General features: G+C 35.5%; 1 protein-coding gene across 1 annotated transcript in view; it reads right to left on the reverse strand.

The window, feature by feature from the left end:
- The window catches only part of ABI3BP (ABI family member 3 binding protein), a 152,218-nt gene that overhangs the window by 116,364 nt on the left and 13,471 nt on the right, over positions 1-22,383 (reverse strand). The window contains exons 2-4 of the mRNA XM_026035896.1: positions 11,330-11,509; positions 4,705-4,773; positions 690-822 (exon numbers count right to left, since the gene is read on the reverse strand). Of these exons, the coding sequence (XP_025891681.1) occupies positions 690-822; positions 4,705-4,773; positions 11,330-11,509 (382 nt within the window). The remainder of the gene's footprint in view (positions 1-689; positions 823-4,704; positions 4,774-11,329; positions 11,510-22,383) is intronic.

Consider the following 22,383-nt stretch of genomic DNA (forward strand, 5'->3'; position numbering starts at 1 on the left):
ACAACTTTAACAATCCCAGAAAATTAGTTTCACTCATTTGCCAATAGTTGTCTAGAGCATCATGGYACACTCCATTGAGAAGCTATCCAGCATTCTGACTTCTCTAGGAACTGCTACTTGGTGAGCTTTCCCAAGTTTCCCACCTGCCACATCTATYGTTAAATAATTACAGTAAGACAAACAGTAACATAAATTTTTTATAGTAGAAAAGATCTTGTTAAAAAAAAAAGACTTATGAAAATTTTACTATAATAGAAGGAAAATGGTGCAGTGATAAGGGCCAATCACAGGAAACAAAAACAAAATACCATCAAAACATGGCCAGAGACTGACTTTACTCCTAACTTGGCCAGCTTTAAGTCAAAACATTTCCTATGATTCAACAAAGTTTCTTTGATTAATACAAACACAAATGAAGGTAAATCCACTGCCTCTAGTTTGAGAAGAGCCGAGGATRTAGAGTAAAATAGCAAGAGTTGTACTTCAGCATTTAAGCCCCTGCCCGAATTCACACTCAAAACAAGTACTTGTTTAGCATTAATTTAAGTGCAGAAGAAAACTCACTTTTTATTCAGAATTTTCACACTCTGAATTCAATGTTTTGTTGCAGATACCTTCACACCTTCAAGCTTGAAATGCTGAATTAAAACATGACCATGATAAAAAATAAATGTTCTCTGCTATGTTACCTGTCACTAGCGCAGCTACTTGTTGCTGTCCAGTCATGTTGAGGGTTGACTAGGATGCCCCAAGAGAGGAAGACAGAGGTTGGGGTCAAGGTCCCAACTACCAGCTGCAGAGGCTTTTGAGTCTTGCTCCGACCTACATAAGAAACAGACCGTTTCAATTACAAATAAGTTTCTCACTCTTGCATTATGTAGGGTAAAATATTTGCAGTTGGATAATGAAAGAAATGAAGATCTACTCTTTTAAATTTGAAGGAAAATGTACAAGTGAAAAGAGACTCACACTTTTTCACACTTATTGTTTCTACTGTAAGATTTTAAATGCAAGAGCTGAGAGAGAGGATCTGTGATCTGTTTGTTGGCTTCATGATGAAGCAAGTGAAATATCTGGAAGCAGGAGTATTCCTTCCTTGAAAGCGAGTGAAGTGCAGAATGAAGGAGGAAGAAAGAAAGGGAGGACACAGCTAGCAAGCTCCATGAGGACCATATTAGGAAACTGACTAGAAAAGTAGAAATCATAATCAAACCTCAGGAAAAAAAAAAAAAAAATAGAAAGACTTTCCCAAAGTTGATTCTGAACCTGCACAACATGTATTTCAACTTGTGAAGGCAGTGAAAGTCTTTACTCCCAAACCTGTGAATTCAAGGTAAACCTAAAGCTATCTCACTCTTATTTGGTGGACAGGAGGGAGATCTGTTTGAAAAACTCTGTGTTTCTATTTTGTCTTATTGTTTTCTCTATTTCCAGAAGTTCTTTTTTTTATATTATGTTCCCAATAAAACCTAATTTTTGAAATTCAAAGTTTGTTTAAATTTTTTGGATATACTTAGTATAAGGTAGATACAGTCTAACCCTAATATTCTATCTTGGACTGCAACACAAGAAGCATTACACATAATTCCGAATTTGAGACAGTTTCTCTTTCCCTGTGGCAGAGAAGTTAGATCATCTTGGCAGTGTTGTTAATAGCACTATAACTATGTCCACAAACAAATCATACAGTTTGAATTGTCATCCATACAGTTGGATAAATTGTCATCCAACTTTTCAACAAGAGTTGAATAAAAACTACAAAAATTCTCTAAATTGTAGAAAGATCCGAGTCYGTGTCTGTATCCAATAGCCTGCTTTCCTTCAGCCAAATCTCAAAATGTTCCGCATTTGCATTTTATTTAAATTAACTTTGCTCTTCAGGAATTAGCACAAGCATCCTTCACATGGAGGATGAAATTTTGAGTAAGGTTTAAATGCTAGTGGCTGGAAATATGAAGTTTGCCAATATGAAGTTTGTGGGCTACTGCAAGCCCAAGTAGAAATTTTGCTGTGTGAGAGATGATTTTTATTTAAGATAAACATATATTCTTTATATCAGTTCACAAGCTTGAACTATGATCTATACCTCTACTGAAAGAAAGTAATGCACAGGAGGCCAAAAATTCCCAAACATTTGATTCACTGTTGTGAAACCAATCTAAGTCTCTTTCCATGCCTCTTGACCCTAATAATTCTCTACTTAACAAGCCCTGATGAAAGTCTGAGCTGCATTCCCAAGCAACGCGTGTGCAGCTGGACCCACTGTCTGTGTGGGTGTTTTACCRTGTATTTATGCAGAGCATGACAACAACAATAACAAAAATACCCACCCCTCCTCCTCTCACAAAGACGCCTGACAATGTAAAACACTGTGGAACATATGATACTTTTATGAGGGCAAAAGTACAAATAATTTTCTTGTTTCCTAGGCTTGTTCCTATCCTCTTTGTCCATTGTTAAACAAAAAAGCTAAAACAAACAGTTCACTCAAGAAATTATTTGGCAAATCTGTCTACAGTGAAATCCTTTTCTTAATCACTTTCAGAAGAAACATGGAAAATACATGAGTTTTAAGGAAAAGTCAAGTTCTCATCTAACTTGAACTCTTTATACCTTCCCCTTCATGACCAACATATAATCTTTCCATTAATTCCCAGTTAGAGACTCTAATGATTTATACACCATAAAAATAGAAAGTGCCCACATTATCATCTATTTTGATCTCTATGAAAACAAAACACACAGCTCACCTATATTAATTTTTATTTGAACTACAGTATATCTTTTAGAAATGTAACCGATCTTCACAAAATTGCAGTGACTCACTATCATAATCCTTAGTATATTTTCCAGTTCAACTTGACTGGCTATTGAAAATATCTGCCTTATATCTAGTTAGCACTAAACCAACAGCTGTTCTTATGCCTTTGCCTGACGGACTAAAAAGACAGTTGTCAGAATCTTCTTTTCCAAGTCCATTTCTGTAGATTGTGATCAAGTCTTTCATAAAAAATTTATGGATTCTATCACTCCCCTAAGCTTAAAAGATCAATCTTGCAAAGTCTTTTGCTAGAAAAGAGTGGAAGAATTTTCAGACCTTTAGTCATTCTGTCTCTCCACTGAGCTATTCAATTTATTGATTTCCAGTTTTAATGGTGGATTAAAAGTCAGTGAGGTATAGAATTGGACCCCCGTCTGACCCAATTAATACTTAATTGCTTATATTAATGAAAACAGCCAATAACTTCATGTCTAAGGTAGTCACCTAATATGCAAGGGGCTATAATTCAAGTTCCCTATCAAAACTAAGCTGAGAGTTTAAAAGGTTTTTTGTTCCTGCTTGAAACAAGTGTTCCCAAGGCTTTTGGCTATAATTCAAYTGTGATCTCTTACCTCGTTGTAGCTCTGATCTTTGTACATAGACTTGTCTGCAGCCCTGCCCCAGATTTTGTATTTGCCTTTCAAATGTTTCCTAAAAATTCACTTATTTTCCTAACTTAATATCTTTCTAATTTGGCAAGAAGGAGGTATTATTTCATTGAATACTAGTAATTTTGTGCAACTTTAGTCTCAGAAATAGATATGCTTTTATTATCTTCAAGCTATAAAAGAAAAGAAAGAGCATTCACTGTGCAGGCTGAATCATAGGCAATGAATTAAAGTATTAACAAATGTCGCAGGAGAACAAAGCTAATAATTCCAGTCCACGAGAGGTCACATTTATTGGGGTAATTGTAAATGATAATTGTAAATGTGTAAATAGATAATTGTAAATGGCCTAGAGGCCATAAAAAAAAGTCAGACCCACCATTTAAAAAAAATTCTAATATTCCACAACAGAAGCAGAATTAATAATCTTCAAATACTGCCCTTTTATATAAAAAGTTTTATGTGAAAGGTAAATCATTTTTCAAGACCTTTTCTAGGGGCATCTAAACATATTTTTTTTTATATTTGCCTGTAAGGGAGGAATAATTAATTCCAAGTGATTACCAGGAATTAGAGCAAAATTCATAGAAAGATCTGAAAATATAAATGCATAAATACAAATTGATTATTCTTTGCAGCAGTTCCATGATCCTAAGCAATAAAAGGTCTAACAGCGTTAATGTCAATGTTAAAGTCATGTCACTAGTTCTTTAAAGCAAAAAGAATCAATCTCAGTTTTCTATTCTGTTACGCATAATTTAAGCTATAAGAATTTCCCTTTCCTCAGCAAATTACACTAGCAAACTTAGTATTCGTTTACATATATATATACACACCAAGAAAAAAATTGTCATTTCTCTTTAGGAATAAAGAACACTAAAATGTTCAGGGATGACAAAACTTAAATGACAGTTTGAAAAGAATTCACATTATTGAAGTTTAAGCCATCAGATCATTATTTTGCAAAATAAAACATGGTAAACTTTTCCATGTTGATTTTTTCCACATACACTGGTGACACCTTTAAACACCAAATAATAGTAACTTAAAAATTAATTCTGATCTATATGAGCTTTTTTCAAAACAATCTTCACTCTACTTGATCATCACATACGTAACTCATTTCTGACTTGGAAATCCAGGCCTATACTTTACCTACCCATTCATAGCATTTGGGCATTGAGTCAGTCACAAACATCTTTCCTGAGAAGCCCCACAAAAGCAAGACTCTGTTTTCAATCACTTGGAGAAAGAGATGCAGTCATGGTAAAATACCTGAGCAAGATTTCTTGTTATTTGAGTTGCGTGCTGGTCTTACTGAAATTAAATACCGTGGCTCTGCATCTGTAAACAAAAATAAAAAGTAATTAGTATAGACTTGCCATTTATCTGAGAAAGTAATCAACCTCTAATTCATACAAAAAGATGCATGATTCCATGAATGCCAAAGATAGGTTATCCTATCTTTGTGATCTTCAGGTATGCTTCCTTCACTTATCACCCCAAAATATTCTAGCCACTGAATAAAACACCCCTGCACAGAGAATTTGGTACTTCCTCTTGACTTAAGCATAGCAAAGAGGTTGAATACAACAGGACATACATGCAACATCTGAGCTCAAACATTACTTAGGCAGTGAAGGAGGAGGAAAGCCTAGCTGAAACGGAAGGGGTGATAGCAAAGTAAAAAAGCAGGAAAATAAGTTAAGCTTGGAGAAATGCTACCAGAAATACCTGCATTCCTGAGCAAAAACTGAGAAGACTTGCCTTGTGCTCCAAGGCAAGATTTTCCTAGGGAGTAGTTGACTATTTACCACCTTCCCTATCTCAACTTTTGGCACATAAGCAGCAGGAAAAAAAAAAAAAAAAGAGGAAATTTGCCTACTGAGTGGTATAATTATACTTGTACAATACTTTTCAAATTATTCCAGCAGAAAATCAGAAATGGCACTATACTCTTATATACCTACAGTCTAAGAGAAAGCAATATATGCAAGGAGAAGGGTTGTACTCTGCTGTAAGGTTGTACCTTGTTGTTCCCACTGTTACATACCCATATAGCGTAAGTGCTATATCCCAAATGCGGATTACTCTAGCAGTTGCTGATGTTGTCAAGTGAACAACTTTCAAGATCAGAGCATGCTGATGTAGATACCTTCAAACAGTATTTCTACCAGCCATTATCTACAAAAGAATCAACTCTAAAGCAACCTTCACCTTCACCAGTACCTAGTGGCATATTAGTTTATGATGTCAAAACAGAATCTGTTTTCTTTGTACTCATAATAATTCACTTCTGCTGCTGCTGCTAGTCACATTACACTGGTATGTCTTATGAATGAAATTCATTTTAATGCACTATAAAAGATAGCTTATACATGCTAACCTGAATTTCCAAGGAGTACTACCATAGGGTGGACCTGTCTTAATGACTACAAACTATCCTGTATATTTTTTAATAAATAACATACTAAATTCTACTTTTAAAATTAGCAGTGATCTAATGACAGACATTCAAATCAAACTAAACCAAGGAAATACAAAATGATAAGCTTTATGGACACATTCTGCAACACTTATTTTCTCTTTAAGCTTTCAGAACCATTTCAGTTCAGCCATTTTCAATTCCTAGTGAAAAAAGTAAAACTTTCTACATTCCATATTCTGTTTCAGGCAGAAATGCACTTCAGCCTTCCTGTGGCAAGTTGGTTCTCAGGAGAGAGTAGATCTATCAGTCTACACTGTAACTCTGTAAAAAGAATAAACTGAATACATGAACAAGTTGGCAGGCCTCACTCCCATAGACTAATATTAAATCAGCCAAGATGTGCACGACCTTCTAGTGACAGGAAACACCACAAAGTCAGACATGTGTAATACAGTCTCTACTTTAGTCACTGGCTTCTTCTATGAATATGTTACATACCCTTCACATTGAGTTATTATGAGATCTGACTGTTAAGTGCTTTGACAGTTTTGGGCACTCTTCATGAAAGCAGAGTTATTACTAACTTTTAATAGCCATGGGATAATGTTTGTATAAAATGCATAAAGGGCAGTGACTTTGACCACAATCTCTGGATACTGTTATAATAGACATAATTTTGCACATAGCAGGAAAGCAGCAGTTAAGCGATTTTCTTATTGAGTAAATTCATCTCAGAGACAAGCTGCGTACTCTCCAATACCTGTATTTCTTTTGCATTTAACCACTATGCATTTCCTTATAGCAAAGAAAAGAACCTTTCCAAGGTACTTTAAAAAAAAAAAAAATCTTTACAGAATAGACAAAGTCTATTTTGACTCCAGTTAACGTTTTTGTGCAGTTTCCCCTAAACAGTACAAATGCTTCATGTCAAAAATGTTAGCAACAAACAGGTCACATTATATCGCTGAACAAATGCAAAGTCTTTCCAAAGAGGAAGATTTTCAGCGTTCAATTTCAAACCTTAAGATTAATTTTTTGAAGTAAATTGGCTTCTTTCATATGCTTATACGTCAAGTCACACTAGCTGGGTGTAAGATGTGAACCAGTTTATGAATATTTTGGAAATACCAGCCTTCATAGGACATGACATGAAGCTAACCAATTTGCCATTATTTTTTACAAAAAAACAAGCACATTTTGGGGACATTTGATTCAATTTGGATGAACACAAGCACACATGGTAAGAGGCCATAAGTTCAGATGATGTTTCTGGCAGCAAAAGGCAGAAAAGCTAACTGTACAGCTTAAAATAATAAATGCTTTCATTGAAAACAATGTTGAGAAGGAAATGGCAAATTTCACTTGAGGAAATTCATCCTCAGAAAGAGGGAGATTTTTCACTTCTTTTCATATCAGATGTCAGTTTACAGTTCCTGAAGATTTTAAGCTAACTGCTTTTCTCACCCAACTTTAACACTTGAAAAAGAAGTCACAGAAGCTTGCCAAGAGATATTCCTAGGAAGAATTCAGCTCACCACACAGCTAAAGTAATTTTGATTAGTATAATTTTTAAGGAAAAAGTCTATTCTATATAAAGATTTTCTTCTATTTATGATAATTTGTCCAAAATTGCCTGTATTGATGAAACTTTTGGTTTCATGCATATTCCAATGCACCAAATGCCTTATGCAGGGAGGAAGGGGACAAGGTGTTTTCATTGGTGGCCAGCAATAGGACGAGGGGTAATGGCCATAAGCTGGAGCACAGGAAGTTCCGTCTCCAGGTGAGGAGGAACTTCTTTACTGTGAGGGTGACAGAGCAGTGGAACAGGCTGCCCAGGGAGGYTGTGGAGTCTCCTTCTCTGGAGGTCTTCCAAMMCCRCCTGGATGCCGCCCTGTGCCACATGCTGTAGGTGTGCCTGCTTGAGCAGGAAGGTTGGACTAGATGATCTCTAGAGGTCCCTTCCAACCTTGAATATTCTGTGATTCTGTGATTCACCAGCTGAACACAACCAGCTGAGCACAGCTGAACACAACCACCGAGAAATCACTGAATTCTACAAAGAGAGAATGAAGAAAGTCAGTACTGAATAAACAGAAAGCTTGCAACACTACTTTGAAAGTAATATAACTTCACTATTTCTACGGAATTATCCCATTCTATGGTTGTACTTCTATTGTTTATTTATTGTGTTTAAATGAGTTTCAATTGTGATTGTTTATTTATTGTGTTTAAATGGGTTTCAATTGCACCCCAAATAAACATAACTGAAATCTGAAATAAGAATTGGAAGCAGCTGTAATAAGCAGGCGAGAAAATAAGATATAGTTTAAAAGAAACAAAATTCTCAATTTGAAATCAACCTTTCATTTCCAAAAAAAAGTTCTCTGCTGTGTATTTGTGTCCATTTGTGAGACTGCGACCAGCACTTCCACGAAGCGCAGAGCAACCTTTAACTAAAGTACAGTTAACCTCACAAGTATAAATTTATTCTTCAGAGACGCAAAAATATATGTTTAGAGCCGCAAAAACCCTGAAGATTACTCAAGAAAGTTATCCAAATGGTTGGAAACATCCAGTTTTGCCCTGCTATTTTTTTTGGAAAAAATAATTCTGTCTGAAGTCTAAAATTATACAGGTAGAACTATATAAATAGTTTATTTGTTAAACAAAATGTGACTATAAATACAAACTGTAGCCAACTTCACACATATTGGAGAAGTATAAAATCTTATCTGGAATCCTTAGCTCTATCTATCAGGAATCATTAGCAATGTGATAATGTTCTGTAACAAAGTACTCTCCACAGGATTTTTTTTTGTAATGGATGTTGTTCATTAAGTATTTTTGGCATTTAAAAATACAGTACATAAATATTTTCCAGTGAACTCACTGCTAAGACAATCTATAAAGAAAGTATTTAGCAAAATAGGATAAGACTAGATGTTGAAAGAATTTTGTTATACCAGGCAGGTTTAAAAGGTACCACCTGTCTGATTTAGGGATATTGATTTAAATCAGTATTATGATCATGTTAACTAAGGTCAGAATCTGAAATGATCAGAAGAGGACAATTCATACCTGAGATGTAATATTAAAACCTTGTTGTGAACTAAGAATACATCTTAAGTTAGAAATATGCTTTGACATTCCAGAGCAGAACTAACCATGCTACTATAGGAGGAGAACAGCAGCTGTAATTTCACATAGATTCATCTGTTCAAGACAAAATATCAAGTATTACACAGGAACGGAGGAATGAACACAGGCCTCCAAATGCTTCTGTATTTTTCATGGAATCCTAGACTAGTTGAAATTGGAAGAACCTCTGCACATCTCTGCTTGGGGTAATGAAAGTGGATGATTGTTACTAAGAAATAACGAGGGTGGGGCTGCTCCATGAAGATGGATTTTTTTATAATCCAGAGCGCACAAGTCTGCCTATTCCCTCCAAAGTCCTAATAAATAATTGAAGCTGCAGAACAGAGATGGAAGACCAGAGAACGCTGTACATGCTGCAGGGAGAAGGATGTTGATAACAGAGGACAAGTCTTAATCCGGAATACTTATTAAAGTATGTAGCCCGTTGACTAAGTGATGGACCTACAAGTGTCAATGCTGGGGACAGTTCAAGGAGGCTGAGTGCATGCACATTAATGCTCAGTCAACAGGAGCTATRGAAATAACTTCTGCCTTTCTTCAGTGCTGGAGCACCTGGAATAAACTTGCAAATATTGCAAGAAATAATTCCAATAAATTGCAATTGCAATTGCAGAATTGCAGTAAACCCTGTGTAACCCTATTGCTATGACCAGTCAGTCAGGAAAGCTGCAGAACATACACTTTCAATATGTATAGCTTGATCTGGACTTCTTCATTTATTTAGCTTATGGATATAATTTAGGAATTGTTTTCTGGCATACCCCAACAAAGTTGGTAATCAGAAATAAAATATGAATAGTGACATGATCTATATTTTTAGTAGTAAAACAGTATATAAAACACTCAGATGTATAAGGCAATGTAGTCAAAAAACCAAACCAAAACAAACAAAAACATCCTCCAAGCCTAATAGCCTAGTTCTTAGTGTTACAATTTCTCAAATGTGATTTGTTTTGACTATCCAGGTGAAAGACAATATGATCTTGGAACTCCTCTCTCAAACTGAAGCTCCCAAAGTTGAATAAAGCTGTTTAAAAGCAATGTACAACATTCACATAGGCCTACAGAGCATGACAGCAGGATGTTACAGCATTCAATACATGCAGAACATGGATGCATATGCAATCAATACATACTCTTTCATTCTTCCTTTCCACTTCCCTAAAAGAGGACAGAAGATTTCATACATGTTGTGTTCACAGTCTAAATTTTGGTATTATTAAAATCTTAATATGGGATGTTTAATTCCTTGAATTAAACTTTGTTACTGCCTGTTATTGTCACTTACTCTTCACTGCAACTCATATGTAGCTATTTAGCAATGTAAGAAGCAGCTCAAGGGTTTACCATTAGCACGAGTTCACAATAATTTTAGGAAATCTCACAGAACTCTTTCCTCCTTGTACATGCYCTCTGCAGACAGTTCCTCAGTCGTTGATAATGTCATGCAATGGCTGGGTCAGTTAATTTAGTTGCAAAAGAAAGGAAAATAAATATACTTTAGGAGAAGAATCAATGGAAGTATTTTAATGAAGGGACTGCGGACAGATGTCACAATCTCTCCAAAGACATATCTCTCCTGGCAGTACTAGGAGAGAGATTCTTATTCAGTTTTTTTCAAATAAATACACATGAAATATCATCAGTCATTGACTTCGGGTTTCATTTTAGCAGGGTCAAAAGAGATATATAATCCAGGAATGAGCCAGCAGGAAATCTAACAGTAAGTTGAATTCATCAGAATTCATCAGAACACTGACAAGGTGGGAAATACAGAAGACTTGAAGCCTTGTAGCTTCATTATTAGCCTTTCTCCCTACTGGGGCTCATATACCCCAGTTTTAAATAGGAATGATTATCATTATCTCAAACAACAACAACAAAAAGATCATGCTGCTCTACTACAGGGAGAGCAGCAGAGTCTACAAAAAAACTACTGGGCTTAGCACCAGCTCAAGTTGTAACTAGCTCAAGTTATAACAACAGTTCCATGCAAATAGTCTCATTTTATCCCTTACATGGTCAGTCTAGCACAACTTCTCATTAAAAAAACAAACAAACAAAACAATCAATACAAATATTAGTAATAAATGATTCTCAACAAGAACTATTTTTCTCCATGAAGGATCACACTTTTCCAAATTGCACTTTCATCCAAAATCCTTCCCAAGAAAACCTTAAACAAACAAAAGAAAGCCTTGAGCAGTAACTCAATAAAAATAAAAATTAAGAACACGATAGGTATGTATTTTTCTAATTCTGTTCCCACATTTTGTGATCACAGTAGAAAGCAAAGCAAAAATATCTTACCAAGTTCTGTTGTGTATGTTTTTCCTTCAGAAGGTAGACGAATGTACTGATTAGAAAAGAAGCTGCTTCCATAACCTAGGACAAAACCTTCAAGCTTGGTGTTTTGACTAGGTCGAAGATACTTCATGCAAACAGTATCATCTGTCGCATTGATCTGAACTTTCAGGCTCTGTCTTTTCACTGGGGAAAGATTAAAAAGAAGAGATGATCAAAATATATTATTTTATATATTCAGTAACATAACAATTGCAACACAGAGCTGTTCCATTTGGTAGTAGCACACAACTGAACAATGGTTYAAAGGTAGAGTTTTCTAGAAACTTTGTGTATTTCAAAAAGTAAACTAACAGTCATGTAAAATCATGGGTCCTAATGCATCTTTTTCCCTCATTTAGTTTTGAAAGATACTACCAAATGCAATGTTAGATACCAGATTCCATGGCTAGAAGCCAAACACCTTCTACAATTACAATGGTAGAAAAATGCATGAAATAAGAGCGTAAAAATATATATATATATCTTTTCCTTTATATACAGGAGCTATAATAATAGAAGCTTTAAGATACACAGGTGAAAAAATTGCTAAGATAGTGAGGTTTGTTCTTTTTTTTTTTTTTTTTTTTTTAGTAAAAGTATAATGTTTTAACATTGTTAATCACATTGTGAAATTAGAATAGAGGACAAAGAGTGAAACTCTATTAGATATACTTCTAAACTATTCTGACTTCTAGAAATAGAAGATGAATAGTTAAATATACAAATGGAACCGCAACACAACAGCTACTATTTATTTATCATTTGCTACCTTGGGCAGGAAATGTATTTTTCTGCTTAAAAATATGCCATGGCACCTAGACTACCACATATTCTTAACTCCAAATTACCAATAAATAATTTTTTAAACATTTATTTTGGGGCCTTCCAGGGGAATAGTAATGTCTTGCATATCCATCTACAAAATTTAATGGAAAAACTTATATAACATGGGACAACTTGATAGCAGAATAGGCAGTTTTGTGGGCTACAAACAGGTGTTTCTTCTCCTGGTGGGATGAGGCAGGAATGGCATTTCCTTACTTGGTACTTATAACTTGAATTCATTTATCACTATTACACTTGATATGTTTTCAAAACTGTTGGTCCCCAATGATTAGTCACAAATGCTCCCAAGCACTATGATACCAGGATTAAAACAGTACATTTGGGGATATCATTTTTATCCTGCTTTTTGAGATATAAAGTTGTATCACAAAGTAATTTCACTTCAGGAGCTAAAGGCTGAATAAAAGCACAAAGAGATGTAAGATCTGCTGTTAAATAACAGCAAAGAATTATACCAAAATTCTCCCTCCGTCTTCCACACACATGCAGAGCAGAGATATAGAGACTTCAGAAGTAAGAGCAGACCGATACTAGAAGTTACAACAACATAAGCACACAGCTTACGTAAGCAAAACAGATACCAGAGACCAACAGAGACCACAGWTTCCAAACTATGAAGATATGTTAATAGCAATGACAAGCACTTGCAGTTGTCTGCAGATTGAACCAAAAGACCCAGGCCAGACACTTAATGCCCTTTACCTATATAGGAAAAAAAAAAAAAAAGACAACTGATGGGAGACATGTGCCTGCTCAGTCACTGGGACACTAAGAGAAGATTAGAACTCCTAAACTGCCAGAAAAGATGATTTATCAGCAAAAGGTCACTAAGGTTTCAAGATAGGCTCTTTCCCTATCTGAAGATTCTTTAAGTAGAAAGACAGAGGCAGGAAGCCACCACCCCTTCCCCAGTTCAACTTTGTAAGATTCCCAAAGACTGCAGGACTTCTGTAAACTCCAATTCCTGGGATCTTCAGCTTTGCAATACTTCATGGGGGAAGGCAGGAGTGGGGTTGCTTTGTTGGCTGGAAGACATTCCAGTTTCTTTTATTTTCGTTATGTGACACTGCTGTGAGCATGCAATTTCAAACATGTACAAGGCTCCAAATAATGAAAAATAGGAAGAAAACTCAACAGATTTTTGAAATCCTCCAACATATATAATAAAGACACTAGTAAAATGTTCTATGCCTTCAAACTCTAGAATTGCTATCTTTAACTGACAGGCAATTACATTAGTTAAAACTGTAATCTGCTAAATCCTGTATTATAACAAGTGCAAAATGATAGTCCCAGTTAAACATTCACATCTAAGGGGACAGCAAGATTTCCATCACTTGATTCATGTGGACAGCAAGACTTGCATCGCTTGATTTATGTATGAGCCACACAAAATAACTTTTTCCCATACTGATCCTACACTATTTGAAACAAATAACACAGAATTCAGGCATGGCCGCTCGGARTAATATCATCCCTATAGTGGACAGCACACAGATATTAAACACAACCCAGTGAATGGGGTAGATTCAAGGAACCTGTCTGCTATGACAGCATGATGAAAATACATTTGATTTGCAGCAAATACCCTTGACATATTCTGATTTTAAAATAACATTTTCACCTCTGTCCTCTTGATGAAAAATAGYTGAACGATGAACTAGACTCCCTCTAATTCCAATGCAAAGAAATATTAAAATGTCTTGAAAACAAAAAAGAACATTTTCAGGCACAGAGTAAGGCAACTTTGAGTTTTCTTAACTCACATTCACTTTTGTCAGCTTTTGGCATGTGTTATTGAAACTCTGGCCCTAAGCATTGTRGAGTAATTCTTTTACCTTAAGGCCRTTGCTAAATGTGTTCTGGGACCCACAGCTACCTCTGAAATGCAATCTTTCCATCCCAGCCTGCCAACAGAAATTCCGCACTGATCTGCAAGTATTCTCTACAACAAAAGTCAAGTGATTGCCAAAACGGCATGACAACGTGCAGCAGATCTGAACTAAAACAGCATGAAGTGCATCAAGACCCCTAAGTTATAGGGAAACACCTCCTCACCTGTAAGGCAAAAGTCTTTTCATGGCCACCCCCATGGAAGCATCTGCATCATAAGGAAACTCAGYTACATTTACTTCTTCAGAAAGAAGAATATAGCCTTGAACAATSTGAAGAAGCCACATGGGACTACCATTAGTTTCTTAAATTGGAAAAGATAAAGCAGTCAGGAGTAGGCAAAAGGTGCCAAAAGTAAATAAATATTGGAGCGTTAGAAAAATTTACCTGTAATTGATCTAACTGAAGCTCACATCTTCAAAATGTGGAAGCAGCTATTGAAAATAAAATGCCAAATTTTTATCTGGATATTTGTTGTAAAAACTTTGGGGTCACCAGGGATTATCATCTTATAATCACTTTAATCATAGAGTATCAAAAGGGAAGAAACCAGAAACACAGCCACCACCTCTAGCTGTCAAGGGTTGCTTTTAGCTAAAGGTGAACCATTAGTTACAAAAGAAACAGAGATGCTCAGTTTTCAATCTGAATTTCTACAACAAAGTTTCAGTTAAGGCCTTTTGGTTTTTGTCTTACGACCCAGTTATAAATAATAGYTACAAAGGAGGCCACAAAGGCAAAGCAGTAACGGTAATGATTAAGAATAGGTTTATACAATTCCATTGCTATTTAATAACTGGAAGGAAACGAGGACATAAACAGAGAAATGGTTCACCAGGTTATTTGCAGTAAAACAGTATTTGTTTTGTGATACAGTGTTGGGCACAGTAAAATTTCCAATATTAAAAACAAATAAAATATCTGAGGGCTCGTTTTCTCCAAGAAAGAAACAGATCAAATTTGATTTACCAGCACAGAACTAAAGTTTTAAAATTCTGTGTCCCATGCCCCATTACAACATCACTGTATTGTTGGCAATGATAGATGTGTAGTTAAAATTTCCAACAGCTTTGATTTTCACCTGTTTCTAGGACCAAGAAAGAATGTGGCTCATGAAGTGACAGGAAGCTGGCTCTATTTCCCTCTCCAATTTAAAAGGATACATCAACTTCCTGATAATACTTTGCTGATTAGTTACTAGGACATTCAGAAGTAAGCTTAGTGAAGTGCGGATACAGCAACAAACTTCAAGAATCAATGGATAATCACTTCCATTTTAAAAATAGATTTATTTTATTCAACTATGRTTTGAGCTGTCTATTCACTTGCTTTGCTGAAGATGTAGCAAAAGTACTCTTCACAGAATCACAGATTGATTGAGCTTRGGAGGGACCTCTAGAGATCATCTAGTCCAAGTCCTCTGATTAAGCAGGGCACCTAGAGCACAGGGTTGCATCTAGGTGGATTTGGAAGCTCTCTAAGAAGGAGACTCTACAATCTTCCACCTCTAAGAAGGATACTCCACAGGCTTCTCTGGGCAGCCTGTTACAGGGCTCTGTCACCCTCACAGGAAACAAGTTCTTCCTCACAGAGAGATGGAACTGCCTGTGTTTTGATTTGTACCCGTTACCCCTTGTCATATCACTGGACACTACTGAGAAGAGTTTTCCCACCTCCGCTTTACATTCTCCCTTCAGATAATAGCACATGTTGGATAAGATCCCCTCTCAGTCTACTCTTCTTTAGGCTAAAGTAGCCCCACTCACATAGTCATTCCTCATAAGATAGATACTCAAATCCCTTGATCATATTTATCGCTCTACACTGGACCCTCTCTAGAAGTTCCATGTCCTGTTGCAGCAAGATGTTATGCCCTTACTTATTCTATTATTTTACAGATGTGGTTTAAATGAATATGAGCACTTACAATGGTCTGCAATACTGTTTTTTCTTTCATGAAAAGCCTTGAACTCTGCCTTACAAAACCAGAGGGTGAATACAGCTGTGCTGTATTTACAGCAAATTTGGCTTTATCAGCAGAATTCCTATTGCCTTACATAGAAACTGTTTATTTTTCACCATTTCAAATAATTTAGGGGGCATGAATGAAAGACCCAGCACTGTCTCACGGAGTTCTTGACAAATGGAGCATGCCCTAAGAAAATACATTAACACCATCTGTTTGTGAGCACCACCTTGCTTGCAGCCTTCAAACTGTACATGGCAGAGCTTTTATTTTCCAAGTCTGGCTTTCCAGCCAATATTTCAATGATAATGTAACACTGAAATTTCATTTTTGATATTTTGTCTTTTTATATTTACTTTGGCTCCTTAACATGGAGAACTATTGGTTATTTGGCTCAAAATCAACTATGGCTTAAAATGGGAAACATTTAAAAATAGTTCTGTCTCCATGCAGTAGGGTGAAAAAAGAAATGTTACAAAGAGAGCCACAATCATAGAATCACAGAATAACATCGGGTGGCAGAAACCTACAAAGGTCATCTACTCTAACTGCATGCACAAAGCAGGTCTTACAAGATCAGGATGCTCAAGACTGAGTTCTGATCACCTCCAAAGACAGACATACCACAACATTATTGGTCAACTTGCTCCTAGATTTGACCACCCTCATGTAGAATAAAAAATCCTAGTATTTACGTGTCATTTCTCATGTTCCAACGTGTGTCTGTTGCTTCCTGTTCTATTGCTCAGACCTCTGAGCAGTCTGGCTATGTCTCCTTTGTACTCTGTAATCAGGCAGCTGCGGACAGTTTTAGATCATCTTTCTTGTCACGTATTATATAAAACATCAATGCTCCCATTTCCACATTGATAAATACACAAAATAAGTACCAAATCCACATTGATAAATATGTGAATGATGAAATTTAATGACACATACAACACACCCTTAATAACGATAACAGATTGTCTTGTTTAAACTAAAGACATGGAACTGAAGCCCCCCAATGAAACATTTTTTTTCCAAATATTATTATGCCAACACTCTGTACATAAATTTACTTCATTACTTCAGAAAAATAAACTGTCAACACAGTTGACAGCTGTCAACACAGCGGGTTAACTTTTCAAAAAATACACTTGATTGTATATCTGTAAAATCAGCCTAGCTCACTAGCTTTCAACTTGAGCTTACAAAAAGCATAAACAGAAGCAATCTTACATTCACACATGAACCTACATTAATTACACAGAGGGTCACTAGAGCATTTTTAAAGATGAGTATTGAGAGAGTTTCGGGAATAGGTTTCTTGCTCAAATTCTATCCCTCCTTTTAACCTCAGTTTCCTTCTCTCTAGGCCATTGGTTCATCTGGTTCCAAAGCAATTCTGGTGGTTCTACACAGCAACAGAGATACTGAAACACATATTTGTTTCTGAAATGTTTCAAAGCTCATTTTATCTATCAAAAGGTGGTTTGATTTCTTCTGTTATTCAGCTCAAGAGTTATCAGTTGTAGATGTTAGACACATATTCTTCATGTATTTTAAGAAGAATCTTGTATCTAATCATCAGAAATGGTTTTCTACCTTGAAAAGAAAAAACAGCATTTTTTTCCACACACATTATATTTCCAGCTTTTGTGGAATTTTGTATCCTATTACTTATCCTTAGTCTTCATTTCCCACAAAAAATAAAATTCACCCTTTCTTTCATTGAGATGGACTCACAAACAACACATCTATCAAACACATATGGTGTGTATTTCATTTTTTGACTATGGTGCTTGAAATACAGGAAAATAAAGCTCACTATTTTAATTAAGGCCTGCTACTTTATATTAGTAACTAGAAACTAGTAATCAGTTCTGTCTTAAGTTTTTAATTTAGCAACAGTGACTCTAAAAAATTAAATGTACTGACACGGTAAGCTGACTTGTCCTATGACACATAGTAATTAAAAAATAGATGACCAAAGAAGGATCTAGATAAGCTAAACTGCATATAATTCCTGGTGTCTAGTGAACAGAGAGAGATGGATACCTCTGAAGAGGATCTAAGCCACTTTATGTCAACCAAAGAATTTTGAAAAAAGCTACCTAAGAAACAAACCAGAACAGACAGTATCCAGGTGCCTTCTATTATTCTTCTTTACACTATGCATCCCAATTTATAGTTAAATAGGTAAAACAACTCAGAACTTCCTTTTTTGTTCACTAGAAGAGTATATATGTTCCTCGGTTATTAAAGACTGTTCCACATGCTGCTTTTATACAAAACCACTCAAGGCAATGTATGGAAGAAAGTCATAAAGCTGAGGTAAGCTACAATAACTTTGATGATGATAACTTTAATTCCTCATATACACATACAGAGCACAGCAGACAAGACCTATCTACACAGAAGGCAAGTTGACATTTAATTATGCACATCTCTCTATTTGTCTAATATCTATATTGATCTCCATTTACAGAGAATTGTAGAAACATAAGTAGAAGGGAATTTTAAAAAGCTTATTCTAATGAAATACTTTAGACTATTCAGTATTTTCTAGGTCTTCCTGTTGATTTCAAAGAAATCATCTTTTCAATCTGTATGACCACAATGCAATACAAACTCTTGATCCATTTCGTTGATTTCAAGAATTGTATTTAACAACCTCAAGTTGTCTGGTAGGCATTCCACTACCAGGTATTTTGTGACAGGAATTTGCTGAAATACGAACTTCACAACTCGACTCAACTCACAAATAAAGACATCTATAAGAGATTTTAAAAAAACCCTCTCCCTTCTATGCCTAAAATAAAGCTTTATTTTAAACTTTTTTTATTAGGAACCTTTTTCTAGGCAATCTCTCTCTCTCTTTTTTTTTTTTTTTTTTTAGGAGTATCAATGTTGTTCTTAATAGATAACATAAACAAATAAAATAGCATAAACAATAACTCCCCTCCTTTTTTTTCATATCATAAGGCAATTTTTGAAATGCTTTAATATATTGTGGCAATTCAACAGAAAAGAAATATCTGAAATATGGACAATCCTCTCCAACAGAAAAATGACAACATAATTTGACATTTTTCCTTATAAGATGTTCCTCAAAAACATGATACAATGTTTTTGTTACTCCCTAGATCTGCCTGGAAGTTAATTATGAATGAGATAAAAGCATCAGACTTGTAAAGCTGTGTGGGCTGACACATTTATTTCTTCCTTGCAGATTCAGTACACAAAATCTAGACTCAATATATGTGGCTGCTGTTTGCTGCTTTGGAAAGGTCTTTAATACTTTGCTATGCATTATTAAACAATTATAATAAAATTAACTAGACAAGCCTAATCAAAAATATCTTTTATTAAGAATATCTGAGTTTAAAACTTTCAAGCATGAAAATCACATATATCCCCCCAAAAAACACAGAAGACCAATAACAGGGACATAAATCAAAAGTTTCTTTAAAAGAAACAAAGCTAAATGGAACCCATCAAATAAAAATCAACTGCGATTACTAGTCCTTGATAGAGCTCTTCTGATTCAAGAGTTAAACAGGAATCTACATCTCTGAACTTCATGACCACAGTTAGAGCACTAGAGCTGGTGGGCAAGTTGTGAAAGTCAAGTACTGATTCAACTACAGGAACTACAGGAACTGATTCAACTACAGGAACGACTTCCTTGAACTAACATTCTCCTCCTCTCTTGTCCTCATATTTTCACTTATTAAGATTCATTACATGAACCAGAGCAGAATTCTAAGGGGTTAAGTAAACTTTGATCAAATATTACACTTGACTCATACGTACTCAATAGGCTTTTGAAGAGCAGAGTAACTATCACACAAAGTGGATGTCTACAGCAAGGCCTGCTTCTACTATGGTATTGTTAATCATCATAGACTTTTAATTTCTTAAGGTATTAGCAAAATTATGACAGTGATTAAACACCGAGTTGGTAACATGTTCATTCAACTCATTGACATGATGCTGATAAGCTCTTAGTTCCATCCTAATTAAAAAYATCACAACTTGAGCACAGCAATCCTGCCATCTACTCTAGACAGGCATATAGAAAAACATGGCCAAACTCACTTAAATGCTAGGAAAAGTATTAATCAAACTTGGGGAGTGTGTGGCGTGTAAAATACTTCCTGTGCTTGATTCGATCTGTATGATATGATCAGTGTTTCTAGAAACAAAACAAAACAACAAAAAAATCCCATAAATGTTTAAATGCTTAATCATTCAATTTATTGGACCATCTGTGTTCACAGGAATTATGATAATAAGAAATATTATCCTTTCCTCTCAATACTAATTTTGACTGCGTGGCTAACTCTGTTGATTCATGAAGTTAAAAGTCTTTGTCAGTTCCAAATTTAAGTGTCTCTGAGAACATTAAAAATTGAATTTGCACTAACACACAAGAGAAAAAATATTATCCCCTCAAAATTTAGTCGTGACACTGAGATTAACCTGACTACTTTTATGCCTGGCAGAGTTGATAATGCTCATACTTCCTGATTTAGGTTTCATCTGGATCAAGTAAGTCCATCAGTTTGCTCTATGTACAGTAAAGCTTTCCTGAAAAATATATTTACAATCTTTTAAGATAATTTTTCAATTACAACTCATAACACGTTTTACAACCTTGGTGTAGTTCCTTTTTCTGCCCCATGAATAATTGTAGGTTCATTACCAGCTACGCTTTTGGAGCTATTTGCCCAAATCATTAGCAAAGATTTGCTCGCCTTTTTATCTTTTACTCTATCTTAAATGAAGTTTATTTGAATTTTATTCCTGAACTGCAATATTCAGCTGCAAGCAGTAGGCCAGCTTAGACCTCTAGAAGAAAATACGTACTGTGAGTGCCCAGAGGCAGGCCTTTTTCACAGCAATCTTTCAAAATTACTGAGACTTTTCTTTAGTCAGAATGCTTTCTTAGTTTGACTAACACTAATCTAATAAAGCTCTCAATTTTTAATGGATATACACTGAACAAGTATTTCTCAGAGAAACAGGGAAATTTCTCAGAGAAAAGGGAATCTGACAAATAGGTCCTTGGGAAGTACAGTCCTTCCACTGCCTGTATTGTTAAAATCTCTAAAAGCATACAGATACAGATTTTAACAAAAATGAAATTATTGCTCACATGCTGCCATTTTTTCACCTCTTTTCAAGTCACTCATACACTTGCTGAAGTTCCATCTTCATTCTTTTCACTACATCTTTTTCAAGACTACATTCAAATGTTACTTTAATTTTTATTTTGTTAAATTCACTAATTAGCCTTGCTTTTAAGGCACAAAACTGAAAAGAAACAGGATTCCAACTTAGGATCCCATCCTAGCTATCTAGCCCCCATTTCTATTCTTCACTCTGGAGTCCATTTCTCATCATTTATTAACATCACACAGCAAAAATARTCAAATTATGAAAGAAAAAAATAGAAGTAACAAATTAAAATAACTAAGGCTGCAATTCTGCTGAGAAAGGGAACAGAAATTAAACTTTCTAAGACCTATTTGGACAGAGTTCTGACAACCTGCCTCTTACTCCTAGGGTAAGATATTTCTTATTTTTTCTCATAAATCTTAGAAAATTTCATTCATTTATTTTCTCATTAGGTAAACTAATTTGTGTTTAATGGAAAATATTTGTACCAAAAATCTCCTTCAAGTCGAATCATTTCTGATAGACTAATTTTTGATTTAACAGCAAATCATTTTTCTATGAGAAAGTCCTTGCTAATGAAACAACCTCAAATCCTGGTTTTGATTTAATATATGGATCATTTATTGTCCTGTACCATACGGCTTGATTTGGTTCTGACATAATTTACTACACTAGGCACTGTCYCTCTAGCATTACTTTCAGAGGTAATTGTTTGTTGGTGTTTTTTCCAGCCTGGGCTGATGCAAYCCTACCTAAACAGAGCTGATGAGACAGTGCCTGCTTGTTGCCCAGAGGAGCTGGTCTTTCCAATCCTGGCTCCTCTCCTGTCCAAGGAACTGGCCCAAGACGACTCCACCCAGGCTAGGCTATGAAGAAAACTGCACATTGGCCAAAGAACCCGAGAGATCATGTGCAAAGCGACTCCATAAAGGAATGCAGAAGAGTGTGAGGAGCAAGAAAAGCCACTTGAGTTTTCTTTCTCCTTTTTTAAGCTTTCAAGAGCACCAGCTAATGCAAACACCAAAAGGCAAATGTGGTCTTTGAATATGGCTGGATATGAAATGTGGAATTTTTCTCACAACAACTCCTCATCAGGGAGAGCTCAACAAGATATTAAGAACTTAAGCAGGTGAGGCATTCAGATGCT

Source organism: Nothoprocta perdicaria, unplaced genomic scaffold (assembly GCF_003342845.1).
Source record: "Nothoprocta perdicaria isolate Ctin4 unplaced genomic scaffold, notPer1 scaffold_169, whole genome shotgun sequence".
Classification (NCBI taxonomy): domain Eukaryota; kingdom Metazoa; phylum Chordata; class Aves; order Tinamiformes; family Tinamidae; genus Nothoprocta; species Nothoprocta perdicaria.